Source organism: Pyxicephalus adspersus, chromosome 6 (genome assembly GCF_032062135.1).
Source record: "Pyxicephalus adspersus chromosome 6, UCB_Pads_2.0, whole genome shotgun sequence".
NCBI classification, from domain to species: Eukaryota; Metazoa; Chordata; class Amphibia; order Anura; family Pyxicephalidae; genus Pyxicephalus; species Pyxicephalus adspersus.
This window is the reverse complement of record NC_092863.1, coordinates 40,244,745-40,263,234: the sequence shown is the minus strand read 5'-3', so window position 1 is coordinate 40,263,234 and position 18,490 is coordinate 40,244,745. Positions and strand designations below refer to the sequence as shown.

At 37.0% G+C, this 18,490-nt stretch overlaps 1 protein-coding gene across 1 annotated transcript in view; it reads right to left on the bottom strand.

The window, feature by feature from the left end:
• Positions 1-18,490, bottom strand: part of MYO18B (myosin XVIIIB) — a 262,438-nt gene that overhangs the window by 84,446 nt on the left and 159,502 nt on the right. Inside the window, exon 34 of the mRNA XM_072413906.1 lies at positions 8,318-8,470. Within this exon, the coding sequence (XP_072270007.1) occupies positions 8,318-8,470 (153 nt within the window). The remainder of the gene's footprint in view (positions 1-8,317; positions 8,471-18,490) is intronic.

Below are 18,490 nucleotides of genomic sequence, written 5' to 3'. Positions count from 1 at the left end.
CGGCAAGCACTGAAGGGGTATCGGAAGGGTAAGAAGGTGCAAGACAGCAGGAGACCTTTGACGTTTGTTTTATTGAAAGGCCTAGTGGGGGTGTTGGAGGAGTTTTGCTTTGGGGGGTATGAAGTATTGTTGTTTAAGGTGGCTTTTGTTACTGCATTTTTTGGGGCAATGAGAGTTGGGGAGTTGGTGAGTCCGGCGAAGGATCGGCCAGGGGGGGTCCTAGTGGAGGATGTCGTATTGCACACGGATAAAGTGAGTTTGAAAATTCGGAGATCAAAAACGGATCAAGTGGGTCGGGGGTTTCAGGTGAGTCTTTTTCCTTTGCGGGGTTCTAGGGTGTGCCCTGTGCAAGCAATGGCGGAGTTTTTGAGGGTTAGGCCTTCAATGGGGGGACCTCTGCTGGTGTATGCTGATGGGACGTTTCTGTCTCGGTTTTCGGCTGTTTAGTGGCATGGTGTGTTTTTCTTTACAGATGTGGACCCAGGCCTGGTTTGGATCATTGGACATTCCTATGTGTGGTGGGGTGCCAAGAGAGCAGAGGTCAGGAAGGATGGTAGGCAGCTGGGGGTGCCTAGGTCCGAGGCCACGATTCGTTGGATCGGGATTTCGGGTATGTTGTGGAGTCGAGTGGTGCCGGAAGTATGGAAGTTTGCGGCGCTGGACAAGCCGCCTAATGTGTTAGTGATTCATGCCGGGGGTAATGACTTATGTAAAAGGGGTATTAGGGAGTTGATCAGGGATATTAAGTTGGATGTCCTGAGGCTGCAAGTGGAATTTCCAGGGCTAGTGATAGTGTGGTCAGATATCATTGCCAGGACTTCGTGGAGGGGAGCTAGGTCTCTTGAAGGGGTTAACAGGGGGTGGATTAAAGTGAATCAGGAAGTGGGCAGGTTTGTTGCGAAGCATGGAGGTGTGGTGGTGTGGCACAGGGATCTGGAGGAGGAGACATGGAGATATTTGAGAAGGGATGGAGTGCACCTGAATGCCATAGGAATTGATTTGTGGTTCTTGGGCCTGCAGGATGGGGTGCAGCGGGCCCTGCGTGTGTGGAGGGACGCTCAAGGATGAGGGATCACCCTCGAGCGCGGTGGCGGTTGGGGTCGGGGGGAAGGTAAGTGCCCGTGGTAAGTTGGTGGTGAAGGAGCATCCCGGGTGGTGGAGTGCCCCTTTAAGATGTTGGAGTGGAGCCCCTGAGGCAAGGTGGGCCTAGGGGCCTTAGCGGTGGTCATGGTGAGTTGCGAATATTGCAACTGGGTGGGCTTTACCTTTCAGGACCTGCAGCCTGGTAATAAGAAGAAAATAACAAGAGGGGGTTAATTTGAAAGTTAAGGGGTTAATAATGGAGTTTAAAGTTTAAAGTTAGAGTTATTGCAATGTTATTTATTTGGTTATTTATGTAACGCTCAGGTGGTTAATATTCATGCTATGTTTGTTATTTATGTTAATTAAGGTGCATTAAGTTATGTTTGCCTAAAAGTTAATTATTGTTGGTTAATTATGCAAATTTGTGTGAATTAATGTTAAATAAATCGGCTGCTTGCCAGCCAAAATTTAAATCCAAAATTGGAGTGGTGTCTTATCTACGGAAGGTTGGCAAGCGGAAGGGGGTGGGGGGTGGGGAAAAAGGCAAACAGACTAAGGATGGTAGAAAAATAAATGGAAAAAGGGGGGTTAAAGGAAGTGGAACTGGGCAGGGGATCCGCACTACCCTGGTCAAGAGGCTCTGTTATAGAAGTCCAATACATCTGTAGACATCCACACATATTTTGTATTTCTCTAACAGAAAACATTGCATTAGGAAAGGTTTACACAGTCAGTTAATATTAATATCTTGGGGAATATATTGCCCTGGAGGACTGAAGTTTGAAATACATTCTACAGGAAATACATTTAACTTTTTTAGAATTTCAGGTAATATTTTATCATATTTGGTTCTCTATGACCATATATGACTGTTTACATAAACCTTTAGAAAAGAAAAGCTCTGCATAGGTTATGGCTGGCCAAATGTAACAAAAATATTAAAACCTCCACATTTTCAAACATGAAGTCCCAGGCTTCCCAAGAGCAGCAAATGATGCAGAAATTGTACAGAAGTTCAACCCTGTTGAGCTGATGAGGGCAAAAGAACATCTGAGCCACTTTCTTTAAAAATTCTACCAGAAATACTAGATAGAAGAGGGGCATTAGGGTGCCCAGGAAACAGCAGTCAAAGCAGATTTAAGGCAGTCAGCTCTTTTAATCCCTATTTGGCCCATTTGTCTCCGGAAACGTTCTGGAAATTCAAACCACCAAAATAAAACTGAAATTTGGAATCGGGTTTGGCTATCTCAATCCATAAAATTTGGTCCTAACATATCTAAAGTTTGGGATCATCTCCATTTTCAGTATATGGATTAAAGTACATTAAATATTAGCAAGGTTTAGCAACCCATAGCAACCATATTTTCCATTACTAGTTTAAAGATGAAAAATTATTTCTTATTGTAGATTAACCTGCTGTGCACATTATTTTTTCTGAATGACAGATGATAATATGTTTAGCAAACGAAGTTATAAAATATAGATGATTCTAGCATACTGCATCAATCAAGCACTGTAAAAACATTTTCTCAATCAACATTTATACGGTTTATAAAATATATTGAAGTTGTTATAAGACTCAAACTACAGTAAACAAAGGTGATCTGTTTGCCAAACAGGAAGAGTAAAGTAAAAAAAAATGACTTTATATTTCCATTCCTCATCTTGCCAACATATCACGCTGTGAATTGCTCTAGATGCTCTAGAGTTTATTTTTTGAAGAATATTTTAGTGAAGCAACCTTATTTTTTCTTGCTTGTATATTTGCTCCATTCTTGTGTGCAATCAGTATTGGAGCCCTGGGGTAAGGGTCTTGACAGTGAGCAGTTAAAAGAGGCTTTTAACAACTAGATTTGCTGTTTATATTTCTTATGTTGTGAAGCATCTTAGAGTACTTTCCAGAGCAAACAATAAAAAAATGGAATGTTGTTCCTTATTGATATTTGTTTTTTTAGTGATATGCCGTTGTTTTATTGATGTAGCTCTCCAAAATAATATCATAAACTGACCATTTTTTGTGAATGTTTGTTTGCATCATGTCAGCTGACTACACAAAGGTATTTTATGAATCATTTATTCTGTAGGTAGTTAGATAAACTTACTTTGTAAAAGCCTTGCTATATGAAATCAGCACATTCCTATGTAAAGAGATTAAGAAGTGATGTAAAATTAGGTTCGAGTGTTTCTCCTCCAATTGTGTGTCTCTCCTAAGAGACAGGTGCAAACATCTGCCTAAAACAGATGTGATGGTGTGCTATAATGTGGCTTCCTGGATATGTGCATACATTAGGTTTTTAATTGCGGAATGCATGCCTTGCATATCCAAGCATTATTAAAACAACAAAAAAAAATTCTCTAGGTTAATTACAGCCGTGGCTTCTCAGTTTGTGCTGTTAATACAGATGAAGTCAGATTGCTTAAGGCTTTCAGAAAAGTAATAGTCACTCTGTGAGTAGGGAAGACTAAATGTTCATATTATTTAGAAAGATTTTATGCCACAGTCAGCATTATATAACAGAGAACTGCATTTTCTTATTTCCTGAAGGTAAAATTAAGGTAGTATCATAAAATGAGAATGCCCATATACTTTCAGGTAAATGAGTGCTTACAAAGTGTAAACCTCTATAATGCAAAATTAACTAAGCTTAAAGTGTATCTCCAGAATAAAAGGTAAGGGTTGGACCTTTGTCATATTTTTTTATATCTATCTGTACTCCTATTCAGGGATTTTTTTCAGACAAAATGGGGCCTTGGGCAAATATGAAATTGGTGTCCCAGATGTGCCGTTTTATAGCTCCCAGCACCAAATACCATTCTGTCTGGCTGCTCAGTTTGCCGTACCCCCAAAATCTATAACCCTACCTACCTACCAAAATAGAAAGTGAGGTGAAATTGAAAATGATTGGGTTAAAGCTAGAAGAAATGGTAAGGGGAACTTTTTTTCATACTTGTTCCAGAGAAGTCTAACAGTAGAATCCCCCCCTTTCATTTTCATCCAGTCTTTTCTTTTCATACAGTTCTGAGACATAGGGTAGGAGATTCAACTTTTCTCCACAGCATCCCAATAATACTTAGACCTTGTCCCTCCTTCAACTGCAAGCAGCAGAATGATTATAACTTCACTCTGTTCACTCTGTTTTTTGCACTGCAGTACACTTGACTGGCTTCTCTTCGCAAGAGTCAAATACTAAGCGACATTTAGGTACTTACACTGCTTGTAACTAAAAAAAATACATACATATTGTATATACAATACAAATACTGTATATTCATTAATACAGAGCCATATAAACATGCCTTATTTGGGTCTTTAATATCTGCCTAAATCATGGTTTTAAAATTACAGTTTTTTCTGTATTACAAGCACAAATTTGCTAAAACAAAAACATATAATTATAAGATTATGTACATGATCATCAAAAAGATATTTTGTAAATATATATATATATATATAACAGAAAATACCATGCATTTACTTTAAGAAGTTATTAAACTAGTTCAAGGGTTAAATACAAGCACCTAGAGTATGAATGAAGTATGAATAAATGAAGTATTTAAATTACCATCTAAAGCACCCACAAAACCCAGCTGTACTATAGGAATATCAGCTTTGTTTGAAGTCGGTGCTTTGCCCTGCTTCTTCAATCCCCATACACATTGCTATTGGCCATCTCTAGTTTCTTTTAGAGGAATGGTTATTTTTATTTCCATTGAAAGTCTACTGATTTTAGACGATAGAAAGATGAAACTTGACTATTTACTCTGATTAAAGGCAGGAGCTAATAAACGTCTTCAAATATCACCATTTTTTGGAGCCATCCTATCTCTGCCTGATGTTCAGCATGCATCCTTTATAATGTATTCACATCTAGAGCACCAATTACTCAAAGCATGTTGACCTTTACATGACCAAATAAACAGCAATGATCCATATATCTATATCCATATATGCATCCTTTTTTTAATAAAACAGCTACACATTTTTATATATTTATTCTTAAAGACTTCTTCTTATTGTAAAAAAATGAAACCATTTGAGCATATTTAATGAAAAACCTCTATAAATAGCAGGACATCTGGTCAAGACATAATTAGTAACCTTTAGGGTAATTTAAATTAGGTATAATAATAAAGTTGTTTGCAATCAATAATTTTGCATACACACGTTATATTTCAGTTTAGTTTCCACTTGATGAGCTTTAGCATAAAGAAATATGTACTTAAAACATTTACACAACACTTCAGTAAAAATAGAATATCCTACATTTGACCTGATCGCCTATTTTTCTTTGCCTGCTGCCTGTTGATGCTATGAGAGAGCCTATCCTACCTCCTCCATCTGGTAAAGAAAGCAATTAAATGTCACCTCCATTTCTCTAACTCTGATAAAGCATCCCGACTTTACACTCTCTGGACATTTTTCTATGGGGTTCCTGTCAAGGACCCAACTTAAAATATATGTTGGCTGCCTTTACTGATGTGGAAACGCATATTGCCTGTTTTGCACACTTGTTTTTAACTAGTGATCTACTGAAGCTATTGGGTAAGTATAGCAGCCAGACAACTTTTTTGAGTCATTATTTAAAATGTTTAGAGATGTTTCAATGACTGATCTGCTACCAATGAATTAGTGCAAGACCAATGAGTTGTCTACTAGTATAGAATATTCTAAGCAATAGTCAGCAAAGGTTCACAAAAGACCAAAGTTGTCAAACAAATCTACTTTCTTTTTAATAAAAATAGAGTAAATAAACAAAAGATTTAGACAATGTAGTGGTTGTGGATTTAGAATACTTGGACTTAATAGTTTGAGACAGTACCTTACAGAGAAGGACCCCGCTAAGGGTGGTGCACCAGCCAGAGCCAGGGACCATAATTCCTGTATGGATCGTAGGCTCAGGGAAGTGGGCAGGTTATGTTTCTGGACACAACCCGTCCACTCTCTCATCGCAGGTTCAGATCAAAGTGCCTGGGACTTAGGATGAGGAGAATTTTTCCAATATGGACACTTATTTCTGTAACTATCTAATGATAAATTCCCCACCATTTGTTTGCATCTCAAGGACAGAAAATGAAGATAAATAATCTCAGTTGGACACTGATTAAAACAAATCAAGCTACATGAGCTTTTATTCCTTCCCTACTAAATCCAAACTAAAATAATAATATAACTTTGACATATCCATACACTTTAAGGTGCAAATAAGGGATTCAAATTAAAAAATATTTAATATCCTTAAAAATAACAGCTGGACTGGCAGTCAGTAAATGAATAACTTGTATATTGCATACGTGCAGCTTTCACAGCCTGCATGTGGTTAATATATTTGTTTTTCCAGTGCAGAAAAAGGTGCATAATATATATATATATATATATATATATATAGCTGAGCTTCCTTTATCATTGGAACCAATGGGAAAACTAGCTTTAAAGTGGATTTAGTATGTAATACTTAGTGGGGGTCAATTCAAGATGACCGTACACAGCTTAGAGTTTTAAAAGATGTAACAGAGGTTCACAAGTTTTACAATAAACTGTACCACTACTATTTCATGTGCAACAATAGGTAACTACTGAACTTGTTTTATATATATCAAAGCAAACATTTATGAATAATGCCTGCTCCTTAAAACACCAATGTTTGGAAATGTATCACCTTGCAATTACATGTGCCAGAAAAAATCTTTTCACTTGAGTTGATTTACTAAAAAAATAGTCAATGCTCAAATTGTAAGTGAATAGTATTTAAGTTTAGTGAAAGAGTCGACATTTACTCACTTAAAACAACTAATTGGGTGCAAATTTTAAAGCAAGCTGTACCTCTACATAATCAGATGATTGTGAACATTTGTATTATTTTAGTAAATTAACTCTACTCACTGTTTTATATTTGCATACAATCATTTTGATAAAGATTTAGGAAGTTGACCCTTGTTTGTCTGAACTGAATTCTAGATTATTTGAAGAGTGTTTATTTTTAGAGCTAAACAAAGCCAACAGTTGGATTATACTGGTGTTGGACAATAGTAATCTTTGCAGTGGCCACAATGGTAAGCTCCTTAGCTGAACACATGCCATCTAAACACAGAGACACAGATCAGTTTGTAAGTGGGATGGAAAGCTATGAACAGTGTGGCAAGCTGTGCAGTAGCAGATTGAGCATATTTATTACAGTTAACACAACAGGACATGGCAAAGAGCCCATTTGTAAATGCATCTTCTCGATTCTCATGGATACTCTCTCCTGGCAGATCAGATAAAAGCTAATTCTGTTTGGCTCAGCAGGATGGATTTAAATATAATTTCCAAATAAATCTTTTAATCTAAAATTTTAGCAGTAAACAATAATATATATATATATATATATATATATATCATATACACACACACTTATAGAGTGGCAAGAAGAAATAAAATTTTGACATTTTCAGATTTTGAAATATAAAGCAATTATTAAGGAACAAATTCAGTTCTGATGTAACATTCTGTTAGACTTAAAATTTCATTCAAAGTTATCTTGTTGAGAAGTGCAGGAAATGTAAAGGCACATTTTACTTGTGTTTTGAAAAGGGAAATTAATCCCTTTTTTGGGGGGAGGGGGGATATGCATGGAATTGTCCCACTTTGAAAAATTGCAAAAAATAACTGTTCTTACCTGCCAGATCACTGCCCAGCCATAAAATTTTAATGAGCTGTACATACGCAGCTCATTTAACAATGTCCCACCAACTGCACAAACTGACCTTACTTTTGCTACCTCACTGCTCCAATACTGCTTAAAGTATGGGATTGTTAATCTACTGACCCAAACATTTTTTTTTTAATTTTCTTGAAAACAGCCTGTAGTCATCAATATGATGATTGGCAACTGTACAATACAAATACAATTATGGTCACCCTAGAGTTATGTAGTCTCTTTAAAAGTTGGTAGTACATTGTTCTTTTATGTGCTTTCCTTATGTTTTTCACCAGACGCAATATTAGTGCCATAAAAAAAAAACTTCTCTACAAGGAAGAAATATTCCCTAAACTGTACCCTCTACACATGTTAATATGTTCACATCTTCCTAACATATGCTATTGGACTGGTACAATATAACAGACACAACTGTACTGTAGTTATCACAAGGAAGTCGACACAAAGACATCAGTAGAGAAGCATGCTGTTGGGTGTCTGACTCAATATTAGTAACTAACTGCAAGTACGCAAGCAATTCTGTTTGAAGATTTCACCTGTAAGTGAACTCTCTCTATCTCTCCACGATCCACAGGTGGTCCTGAATCCCCCATGGTGGCCAGCAGGAGCTGCAGGTCAGCCAGTAATGCATGTGTCCTCTTTAGATCTCTTCTGAGCCGCTTTTCCACATCAAAGTCTCGATGTCCAATCTAAAGCACAAACATTTTTATAAGTGAAAACACTTCTATATATTGCACAGGTTTAAAACATAACAGCAGTGGTTATTTATAACAAAATGATACAAGTTGACTCATTTTGAAAACCTTTCTGTGTGTTTTTTTTTTTCTAACATCTACTTAATTTCATGTATCCTGCATGTATACAGCTATATTTTGTTGGGATAAATTCTTGCATCCTATTTTCAATGCCATACACAAAATTTGCAATGAGATTTCTTGAGTAATGATAGTGCAAAATGGACTCCAGACAGTAAATTTTAGCATGACTATCAAAACTCCCTAACCATACTGCAATTCAGGAAGCCTTCTAACAATTTAGGCAACAGTCAACTAAGGAACAAGAAATAGTTAATACCTGCTGTGTCCAGAAATTGCATGTAAGGTACTCCTTTTCCCAGTAGTAGTTTTTGAGAAGGCCCCTACTATTTAGAACAAGTTCCTCCACTCAAAGAGCCCCTCTTCATATCGGGAGCACCTCTTTACATCTAAATTCACCTCTTCATATAAAAGACTCCCTTTAATTATGGACCCTCCCTTTACATTTTACCCCCTTTCACACTGGAGTCCCATTGGAATCCTACATTCACATCAGAAGCCCTCCCAGACCTTTGTAGACCTTCATCAGCTCATGTAACTGTGCCAGCCACTCACTATTGTAAATATGAAGCTACAGGGGAGGTGTACTGCTGTCTTCCTTTGACAGGCTGTAACAGATGACATCTAATGAGGCCAGGAAGATGAAGCCAATAGTAGAAGATCTCCTCTTTTGGCTCTCTGTACAACAGTGAGCGGCCAAAGAGTGGTTGTTATAGCTAAAAATGCAGTATGCCATCCGAATACTTTGATTTCAGAATCTTTTGGGTCACTTACTCCTAGTATCTGGAGATTTTGTTCTCCCCTAAGACTTTCTAATGTGCATGCTAGTTATAAGCAAATAAACCCTGAAAGCTGATCTCCATGCTCCACAATACACCAACTTCCTCTTATTGTAGACATTAAAAAAAATCTAAATGGCCCCTTTTTCTCACCTAAATGGCCCCTTTACATACCTAAAATTTCTTTAATGTAACTTTTGGGTCCCACACCTATCTGTGTAGAGGAGGTGTTGTTCCTATTTGTGTGTCCATGTCTCCACCTGTGGGACGTGAACGCCTCCTTTTGACTATCCAGTGCTGACATTGTCCGAAAAGGGATTTATTTATGTGATGATGTCAGAGTGAGGGGACTACTTGGGGACCAATCAGCAAAGGCACATAACCTGCACTGAATTACAGATCCCCAATCTGCTTAAAACTGGCATTTTTTTTTTTTTAAAAAAAAGAAAAACACAGGAAGGGTAAAAAGAGGTGGGAAGGGGGTTTATTTTTGCCCAGAAATGGCTTTCAAATATTGCAGGCAGTGACAGACAGACAACTAGCATTTTTTAAAAAGGGGTTAGCTATGTCTATCTCCACATGTCTCTCAGTACAGAATTTCTTTACAATTTTCTTCTCTACAATAAAGTTAACAGATTCTTTGTCAGTGCTTTGCTAATTCGCATTTTATAATTCAAAATTCAGTAAGCAAAACTGACTCTAACATAAAAAATTATAAAATACTCTAGTAGGTATTTCTTCCGTCCATACTTAATGCCCAGGTAGCATTTTGTTCTTGTGTTTTAGGACAGACATTGCACAATGCTTTAAAAAGAATTATTTGCCTTCATTCAGTACCATGATTGACATATTTATATCCCTTTACTCCATCTGCTTGCCTGCTATGACATCAGTGTCTGAACGGAATATGACTGCGGTAAGTGACATTGTATTACCTTTCCAAGAATTTGCTGTTTTGGAGGTCAGCATTATGAAGCTTAAAGTGAGCATTTTTGGAGACAAAGCTTGGGATTAGCAGATTAACCTACAAACTGTGCAAAGTCACTGTCATTTTATGCTAAATAAGGGAATACATTCTGCAAGTTGGAACTGAATTGAATAGCCTTTTTCTGAACTGTGGGTAATCAAAATGCAAAGAAATGGGAAGTTTCCTTGCTGATCCAGGCTGCAGATATTACAGTTTCAATCATAATATGTATCTACTTTTCATAAGCCTATATATTTACTGTCCCCTGAAATTACCAAATCCTGGATTCAACACATTAGGCAGACTTTTTGGCAGAAATAAATTTTGGAATCAGGATGAAACAGTTGGCTTAGCTCATAAGTATAAGCTTTTGGGTGGAATATTTAATGCTAAATTTAGGTTATGGTAAATGGTGAGAATCCTGTGCAAATGTAGCTAATCCATTCCACCATTAACACAATCCCAATTACTTTCCATATTAAACAGAGTTTAGGTGTCCATAGATGTGGCATGCCCATGACACCTAGCCCAACTGCAACCTTTACAGGCAGTGCTGGGACAGAATGTAATGCCAAAGAACATCCACCTTTTCCCTTTGCAATGTGGTAAACTACCATGATTTTATTCTGTTTTGGGGAAATAGAAAGGGATTTTCACGAACATTTTTGTCATCAAACATTGTTCTTCAATCTGGGAGTTATAGTAGCTTACATAACATCAGAGTTGCACATTTTTTTTGTGCAAAAACAACTGCTTCTCCAAAGCCAGTTTATTGTTATTTGTTATGAAGTTAATGGATGAATGTGCAGCTCAGTGTATGTTATAAAGAAGACAACAGGCAGGTAGGTTTGTTTTATTGCAGAAGAGACATAGTCTGTACGGATGAGCGAGCAAAATTTTAAATTTACAGAAGATGTAAGCAAGAATGGCCTTGTGATTCGCCACAGGGTCGTTTTCTCGCCAAACTCAGATGAACTCTCAATGGATAAATGTTCCTTTAAACAAGAAGCTTTTGCTGACATTTGATAAACTTAACATACATAGCTTTAAATTACAAGCTGCTTTGCTGCCAGTCTATGAAAAACTAGAACCTTGGGCAACTTACCGCAATTTAAGCATGGATAGCTGCTCAATTTGTTGAAGACCAATATCACAGCAGCCAAATCTTTGCCAAATGCATACAGGATAAGCATTAGCTGATTTTTTACATTGGCTGGGAGAAAATGTAATATTGAATTGATTTTGCCTGGAGTTGGACTTTAAGGTAATGGCCACATGTTACTGGTAATGCATACCTTAACAGATGGGTATAGTTTAGGAAATCTCCAAATAGTATAGACCTCAAGTACAAATGTGCTGGCTTGCACTAGGCCACGTCCTATGGTTATGTTTGCCCATTACATTGATTGGTTAAAAGGAAAAGGAGCATGTTACAGTTTAAATTTTGTTTAATAAAATTTTCATCTATAATGTTACTTCTGTTTGATCATAACCTGCATTCCCCTAGATGTCTTTAATTTATTAATTAACACAATGATATTGTAGGAACCCCAGAATGAGCTTGGTCTTAATGTTGGCTCTAAGGTTTTCACTTGTATCAATAGATATGTGGCAATAACAAGCACTGTTTTTGGAGGTGGTATAAATATCAACAGGTTTCATGTTAGTTTTGAGTTTTTTAAGAGGTGTTTTTTTCTTTTGCCATATATGACTAACTGCCATGCCATGTTAGCTCCTCACATGTAGGTTATTAGGTTAATTGAGATTGGCCTTGATGTTGGCTGCAGGGGTTCCCCTCATGTTGAATGATATGTGGAATTAACAACCTGTATTTTAAAGGTGGTATTGTTATCCGCAAGCTTTGTGTGAATTTTGGACCCAGGGTATTTTTTTTATTTTGCTGTGTATGACGAATTGACTTGCCCTGCCCTGTGATCTCCTCACATACAGGTATTAACTTGATTCAGTAAATCATTAAAAACCAATACATGTCAGATAAATAGATAATTACTTAATAATGTTAAATATCAAATAAACTGTTAACTCTTGGAATTGCTAAACTTGAATAAAAGAATGGTAAGTGCATTGTTTTGTAGTTATTGGTATAAATCATATCTACATTTACCTCTTGTGTCTCTGTTAAAGTTTACAGTACAAATTACTTTCTGTGCAATATCCAAGGGACCAGATTCAAAATACTCCATAATAGCATCCTCAGTGTCCACTGAACTTGCTTTTTGCCCATTATATTCTTAGTGTGAAATTGAATTTCTTCTTTTATGTTCCCCCTGTTGCTGGAAATCTGTTTGATAAATCATACTGGCAATCTATTTCACTTTGCACATAGATAAATGGTGTGTTCTTAAAATAAAAGTTGCAGAGCTCCTGCCTTTGGTCTTTTAAGGTATGATTGTCAAGGGGAAATGACTGCATGCAAGAGATTAAATTATAATAATTCTATCCATTCTGACATTGCTATGAAACTCCATTGCCAGCTAAAAAAATACACAGAACCATTTAAGGGCCAGTCTGCAGCATACTGACACATCTCACTTTCCTATGGAGTCTAGAAAATAATGTGTAATTTTTTATGTGGATTACTTTGTACTTTTCTTTTTCTATACATGAACAATATAGCTTCATAGTTGTTCAATCAAAATACTCACTAAGCAATCAGATTTGGCACTATTGCTTTTAGGACTGTTTTACTCTAAAAGAGCTTCAACCTAAGGTAGAATGTTTTTTAAAAGTCTGTAACACCTGTATGACTACATAGTGTGTGTGTCAAAAATAGCCATGCTGAATCAAATCTGTAAAAAGATGCCTTTACAGCCGCCTATTGCCCAATGTTGGGTCCTCCCTTTAGCAATTAGCCTACCATAGTCTATACCAAAGTCCAAGCCTTAAATTCTATTTTCAAACTGTCTTATTCACTGATAAAGACAAAGCAATTGCATACATTTTGTGTATACCTGGAGAAAAAAGGAGTGACTAAGAAGATAAAAGGGAGTTTTTTAATTGTGTCAACGGTGTCAGTGCTAGCTCCTATAGTCACCAGAACAAAAAGGAAGGGAGAATATCCCAAGCAGAAATACAGACAATTAAACCTGATCTCCGCAACTATTCAAAACTAAAACTAAAAAAATGCCTATGGATACATTTTAGGGTATGTTCAAAAAAATAATTAAAACGGTGTGAGGTTAATAAAGTAACTGTTTTATGATTGCATCACTTTTGCCAGCCATAGGGTATATCTATGGATTGTTACATGGAACTGGTAGTGGTTGGATGCTGCTCACTATGTTTTACTGCTGGTCCTAATTTTCTTTTCATATGGAAAAGCCTTAGTTGTAATGATGTATAATTTCCAATCTTTCTCATCTTGTAATCCATTTCTCTGATGTGTGGGCCCTGGACCACAGACAAATTACATATTTACCCCAACAAATCCATACTAAATCGTTTATATATTATAATGTCCGTGCTCAGGAATGCCACAATGATGCAAGGCTTTTTTCCCAGAAAGAAGGTAGAAATGATAAATTACCAAAATTACCATATCTTGCTATGGTCAACTGGTTCTTATTAACAAGTCACTAAACACTACCATGTTTTATTAAATCCAAAATAGCATCTATTATCCTATGTATATGCTGAATTGTCATTTTCCTAAATATAAAATTATACCTATTTAGAGATGAAGTTAGGAAATAAATCCACATCTACAACTTTCACTACTTTTTAGAATGGGTTGTTATGGGGGGGGGGGGGGCTGGAAAATTAATCCTCTCTACTACATTGCCTTGCCCATGTTCATTTCCCATCTCTACCCTTTAAGGTTGCCAGCCCATAGAAAAAGGCTCCAGAGACAGATTGGGGAATTGTGTCTGGTAAAACATTGGCTTTTGGCTAGTCAGGGTCTAGTAAGTAAACAATCCTCCAAAAATTGCCCTTGGAGCACAAACATTGGACACATCTAGACTCATCGGGGATAAGGGTATGAAAGACTCTAGAATAGAGTATTCTATACCCAATGGAATGGATCATATTGGAGGGTCTGACATTTCTAGCCTATTGATAAATCGGGATGAGTTTTCTGAGCCTGATACGAATGTCTACCACTAGTAAAAATGTTGCATTGTTATTGCATTATGTACAATAACCAACACTAAATATTCTAAACTTTGTATTATTACCAGAAGTTCAGCAAATTGAAGGCATACTTTCAGATGATGTAGTTATGCAAATTTCACACACTGTGCAGTCAAAATGTTATTTTACGTTCTCTGAAACTTAAAATGGAACAGAAGAAAAGAATTGTTTGGTTACTTATAGCAATAAATACTTTTTTATTTTCCTATGGATTGCAAGGTCAATCATAACTGGCTGCTTTGGGACTAATTCCACTTGTGTTAACACATTAGCCCCTATGCACTAAAGACAATTACTAATTTATAGAACGATGATGCTGTAAACCAAAAATAATAAAGCAGATGCTTGCTTTTAGTATCTAAACTGCAAGATGATAGACATAAAGCATTATATTTCCATGAGCTGCAACTTTTGACCTCTGTTAATTTATTTATAATGACTTGAGTAGTGATTTTCTACCTGTATCTCTGGATCAGCACAACTCTTTATGAATACATTTCAAGCTTGAAATGCATGCTACTTGCATTTATTAGTTTATAATAAAAGTAATTTTAAGTGTGTCGTCCAATTTGTTTCTGCACTGTAGGATATCAATATTAATATATTGATATAAAATATTGATATCAATATTATTTTCATGATTTCAGGTACAGATAATAAAATATAAGTCTCTTGGGGCATAAAGGCATCATTAGAGAAAAGTAAAGCAAGGAATCTAGGAAGAATGCTTTTAACAGAGAAACCATACAAGTCTCTCTAACTATTTGTCAGTGGTTCTTAGGCTGGTGTTTCATTCTTTGATGTGATACTAATTAGTCTACAGTGTTTGCTGCCCTTTTTATTCTTCTTGATTTAATTGGGGAAAATGTATGGTTTGCACATTGTGTCATGAATGCTGCTTCATACGTGAGTGAGATCATGGCTATGTCTTTAATCTGTGATGTTTTTATGTTTGCTGCTGTTACAGGCATATTAAGCAGCAGTTCTCTACACAAGCTCAAAATCCGCCTACACCCATTAAGAAGCAACCAGGGACAAAAGGAAAACATGGCTAAAATAGGAACTTGCATTTAAAGAAGTAGTGAAAAATATACATTCATCTCTGGCTGATGGAACATCTGTTATATTCAATATCGATTTACAGCCATACTGTCAAATTGAGGGAAACTGATTTATTGTTTTTATGCTTAATATTGATTTACAAACAAGCAGGCACTTTAGAAAAAACAGATTTGCAAAGGATAACTTCCAAGCTTTAAAAGGAATGTTGAACACTAAAATATATGCATATAATATTGCATCAATGCATCCACGGTTATATAGGGGGGGGGGGGGTTAATGTAATACACAAAATGAACTTTTTTGCAAGGTTTGCTTTAATCACCCTAAAATTGCTCATTTATTATATTTGTGGGTGATGTTTCTGATTTCTCTAAAAGAAATATATCTATGACAAAGCACACAACAAGGTAATGGACTCACAAAGGAAAATGTGTTATTTTGTCACCTTTGCAGTAAGTAGTGTATAGAGGACAGAATATCTTCCACGCTAACATAAAAGGCCTCAGTGTTTGCCACTGTGCTGATATAAATTTTGACCAGTTTATATAATATACTATACTACTATGCTAATACTACCAGTTTTCCTCAATTTAGTAGAAGAAAATACAATCATAATTAAATGGAACAACACACTGCAACCAATTAGACGTCAGTTTACTGCAGTTGTATTCATAAATAGACTCATTCTAATTGGTTGCCACACACTATTGCACTTTAAATTGCATTATCTAATACACCCATAAATAAATGTGGTGTACAAAAAGGCTTTCTGTAAATGTGCTGGAGGAAAACAGCAGCTAGAGCTAAAAGCCTTTTCTCCATCTCCTTCAAAAAGTAGAGAACTGGATATATGCTTACACGTTAAAGTTAAACTCCAGACAACCTCTGTACAAAGAATTATATATGATGGAGCTTCTTTTTCCTACCAATGCAGTTTGGTATGTGTACTCCAGTGCTCTCACTTTTCCCAACTGTAGTCAAGCTAGTTTACCTCCCTGCCTCTAGCTTATGATATGACAATGAAATCAACAGCTTAATGACTAGGTAACCTTTTGGTTAATTTTCTAGTGCATGAAAGAAACCTGGTTGGCCAAAGTGCTTCCACACACGCACAAGCGCAGATATCTACATTCATTGCTTTAAAAGTGCATGTAAAGTGTAACTTTATTTAAAACACAAATTCTAATACCCACAATTTTTTTTAACAAATGTACACTGTATGTGGTGCATGGTAGTGCAACATTACTACATGGTAGTGTACATTACCAGCCCATTCCCATCATCTGTTAAAGACACTGTCCTGGTGCCAGGAGAATGTAATTCATGTGTACAAAAGCCAAACAGGATTGTCAGAAACCTAAAAGACTAAAAGGAGGTGACTGTGAAAGGTAACTGAGCATTTTGAGTTTTGAGTATAGGAGAGCAAACTGTCAGTCTATTATAGGCATACCCACAGTTATGCCTTTGCTTAAATTATTTTTTAAATGCATAGTGACCCCATTCTAATCCAAATCATGTACTCCATGGGTATCAGTGACACTGTTCTCTTTTGGTTTGCTTCTTATCTGTCTTACCGCCTCACGCTTCAAGTTTCTTTCAAAGGTTTTGCCTCCTCGCCCACTTTCCTCCCTGTTGGTGTTACTCAAGGGTGAGTCCTTGAACCAATTCTCCTTTCTCTGTACACCTCCTCTCTCGGTAGTCTCATATCCTCCTTTGGCTTACAGTACCATCTGTATGATGATGACACTCAAATCTTTCTGTCCACCCCTGACCTGTCTTCCTTGGTACTGCACAAGGTTTCTTGCTGCCTGTCAGGCATCTCATCATGGATGTCTGACTGATTCCTGAAACTCAGCCTTGATAAAACAGAACTCTTCATCTCCTCCCCCCCCCCCCCCCCGCCAAATTCCAAATCTTCCCCCGACATATTTCTAACTGTTAACAACACTGTTATTTGTCCCTCCCCTCAGGCACGTTGTCTTGGCATCACCTTTGATTTCTGCCCTCTTATTTACCCCCCATATTCAGAACATTTCTAGGTCCTGTCACTTTCACCTACACAACATCTCCAAAATCTGCCCCTACCTGTCCCCAGAGACCTCCAAACTCTTTGTACACGTTCTTATCATCTCTCGTCTGGACTACTGCAACATCCTCCTCTCTGGTATTCCACTAACCCGACTCTCTCCTCTACAATCTAATATGTATGGTGCAGCCAGACTTATCCATCCTTCTCACCACTCTTCTTCTGCTGCCTCTCTTTGTAGTTTTTTTCATTGGCTTAGAATCAAATTCAAGCTCCTGTGCTTTGCCTTCAAATCCCCCTACAGTTCTTACCTTTCTGACCTGGTAAAAAAAAAATACTTTCTCCACTCCTCCAATGACCTACTAATGTCTTCCTCACTCACAACCTCATCACATGCACGGATACAAGACTTCTCTAGAGCTGCCCAAACTCTCTGGAATGGTCTTTCTGGTCCTATTCAGCTTGCTCCTACTTTCCGCTCATTTAAAAGAGGACTCAAAACACATTTTTCAAACTTGCCTACCCATCTTCTTCTGTCTTTTGAAACCGTCACTACTTCCCACCACTACATATCTTCCCTCCTTTTGTGTGTTACGTCCCCTACCTTCTAGATAATAGTCGCATGTATAGGTGCGTCAAATATTCCCCCCCCCTTCTCCCAACAAATGTATAGCATTCTACTGCCAATAAAAAAAAACATATTTAACAGAAGTACCAGAGAACTGTGCTTGAATTTTACTTTGAAAAAAACCATACCAATGCTTACTTATATCACTGGAGAACAAACACTAGAGGCAAATGCTGCCATATATTTCTATTATGGAGATTGAGAACCTTGCAGTTTAGAAACTGTTTACCTAAGGTCTGCAGTGCTAAAGACCATGAAACCTAATTGTACAGCACTGTGG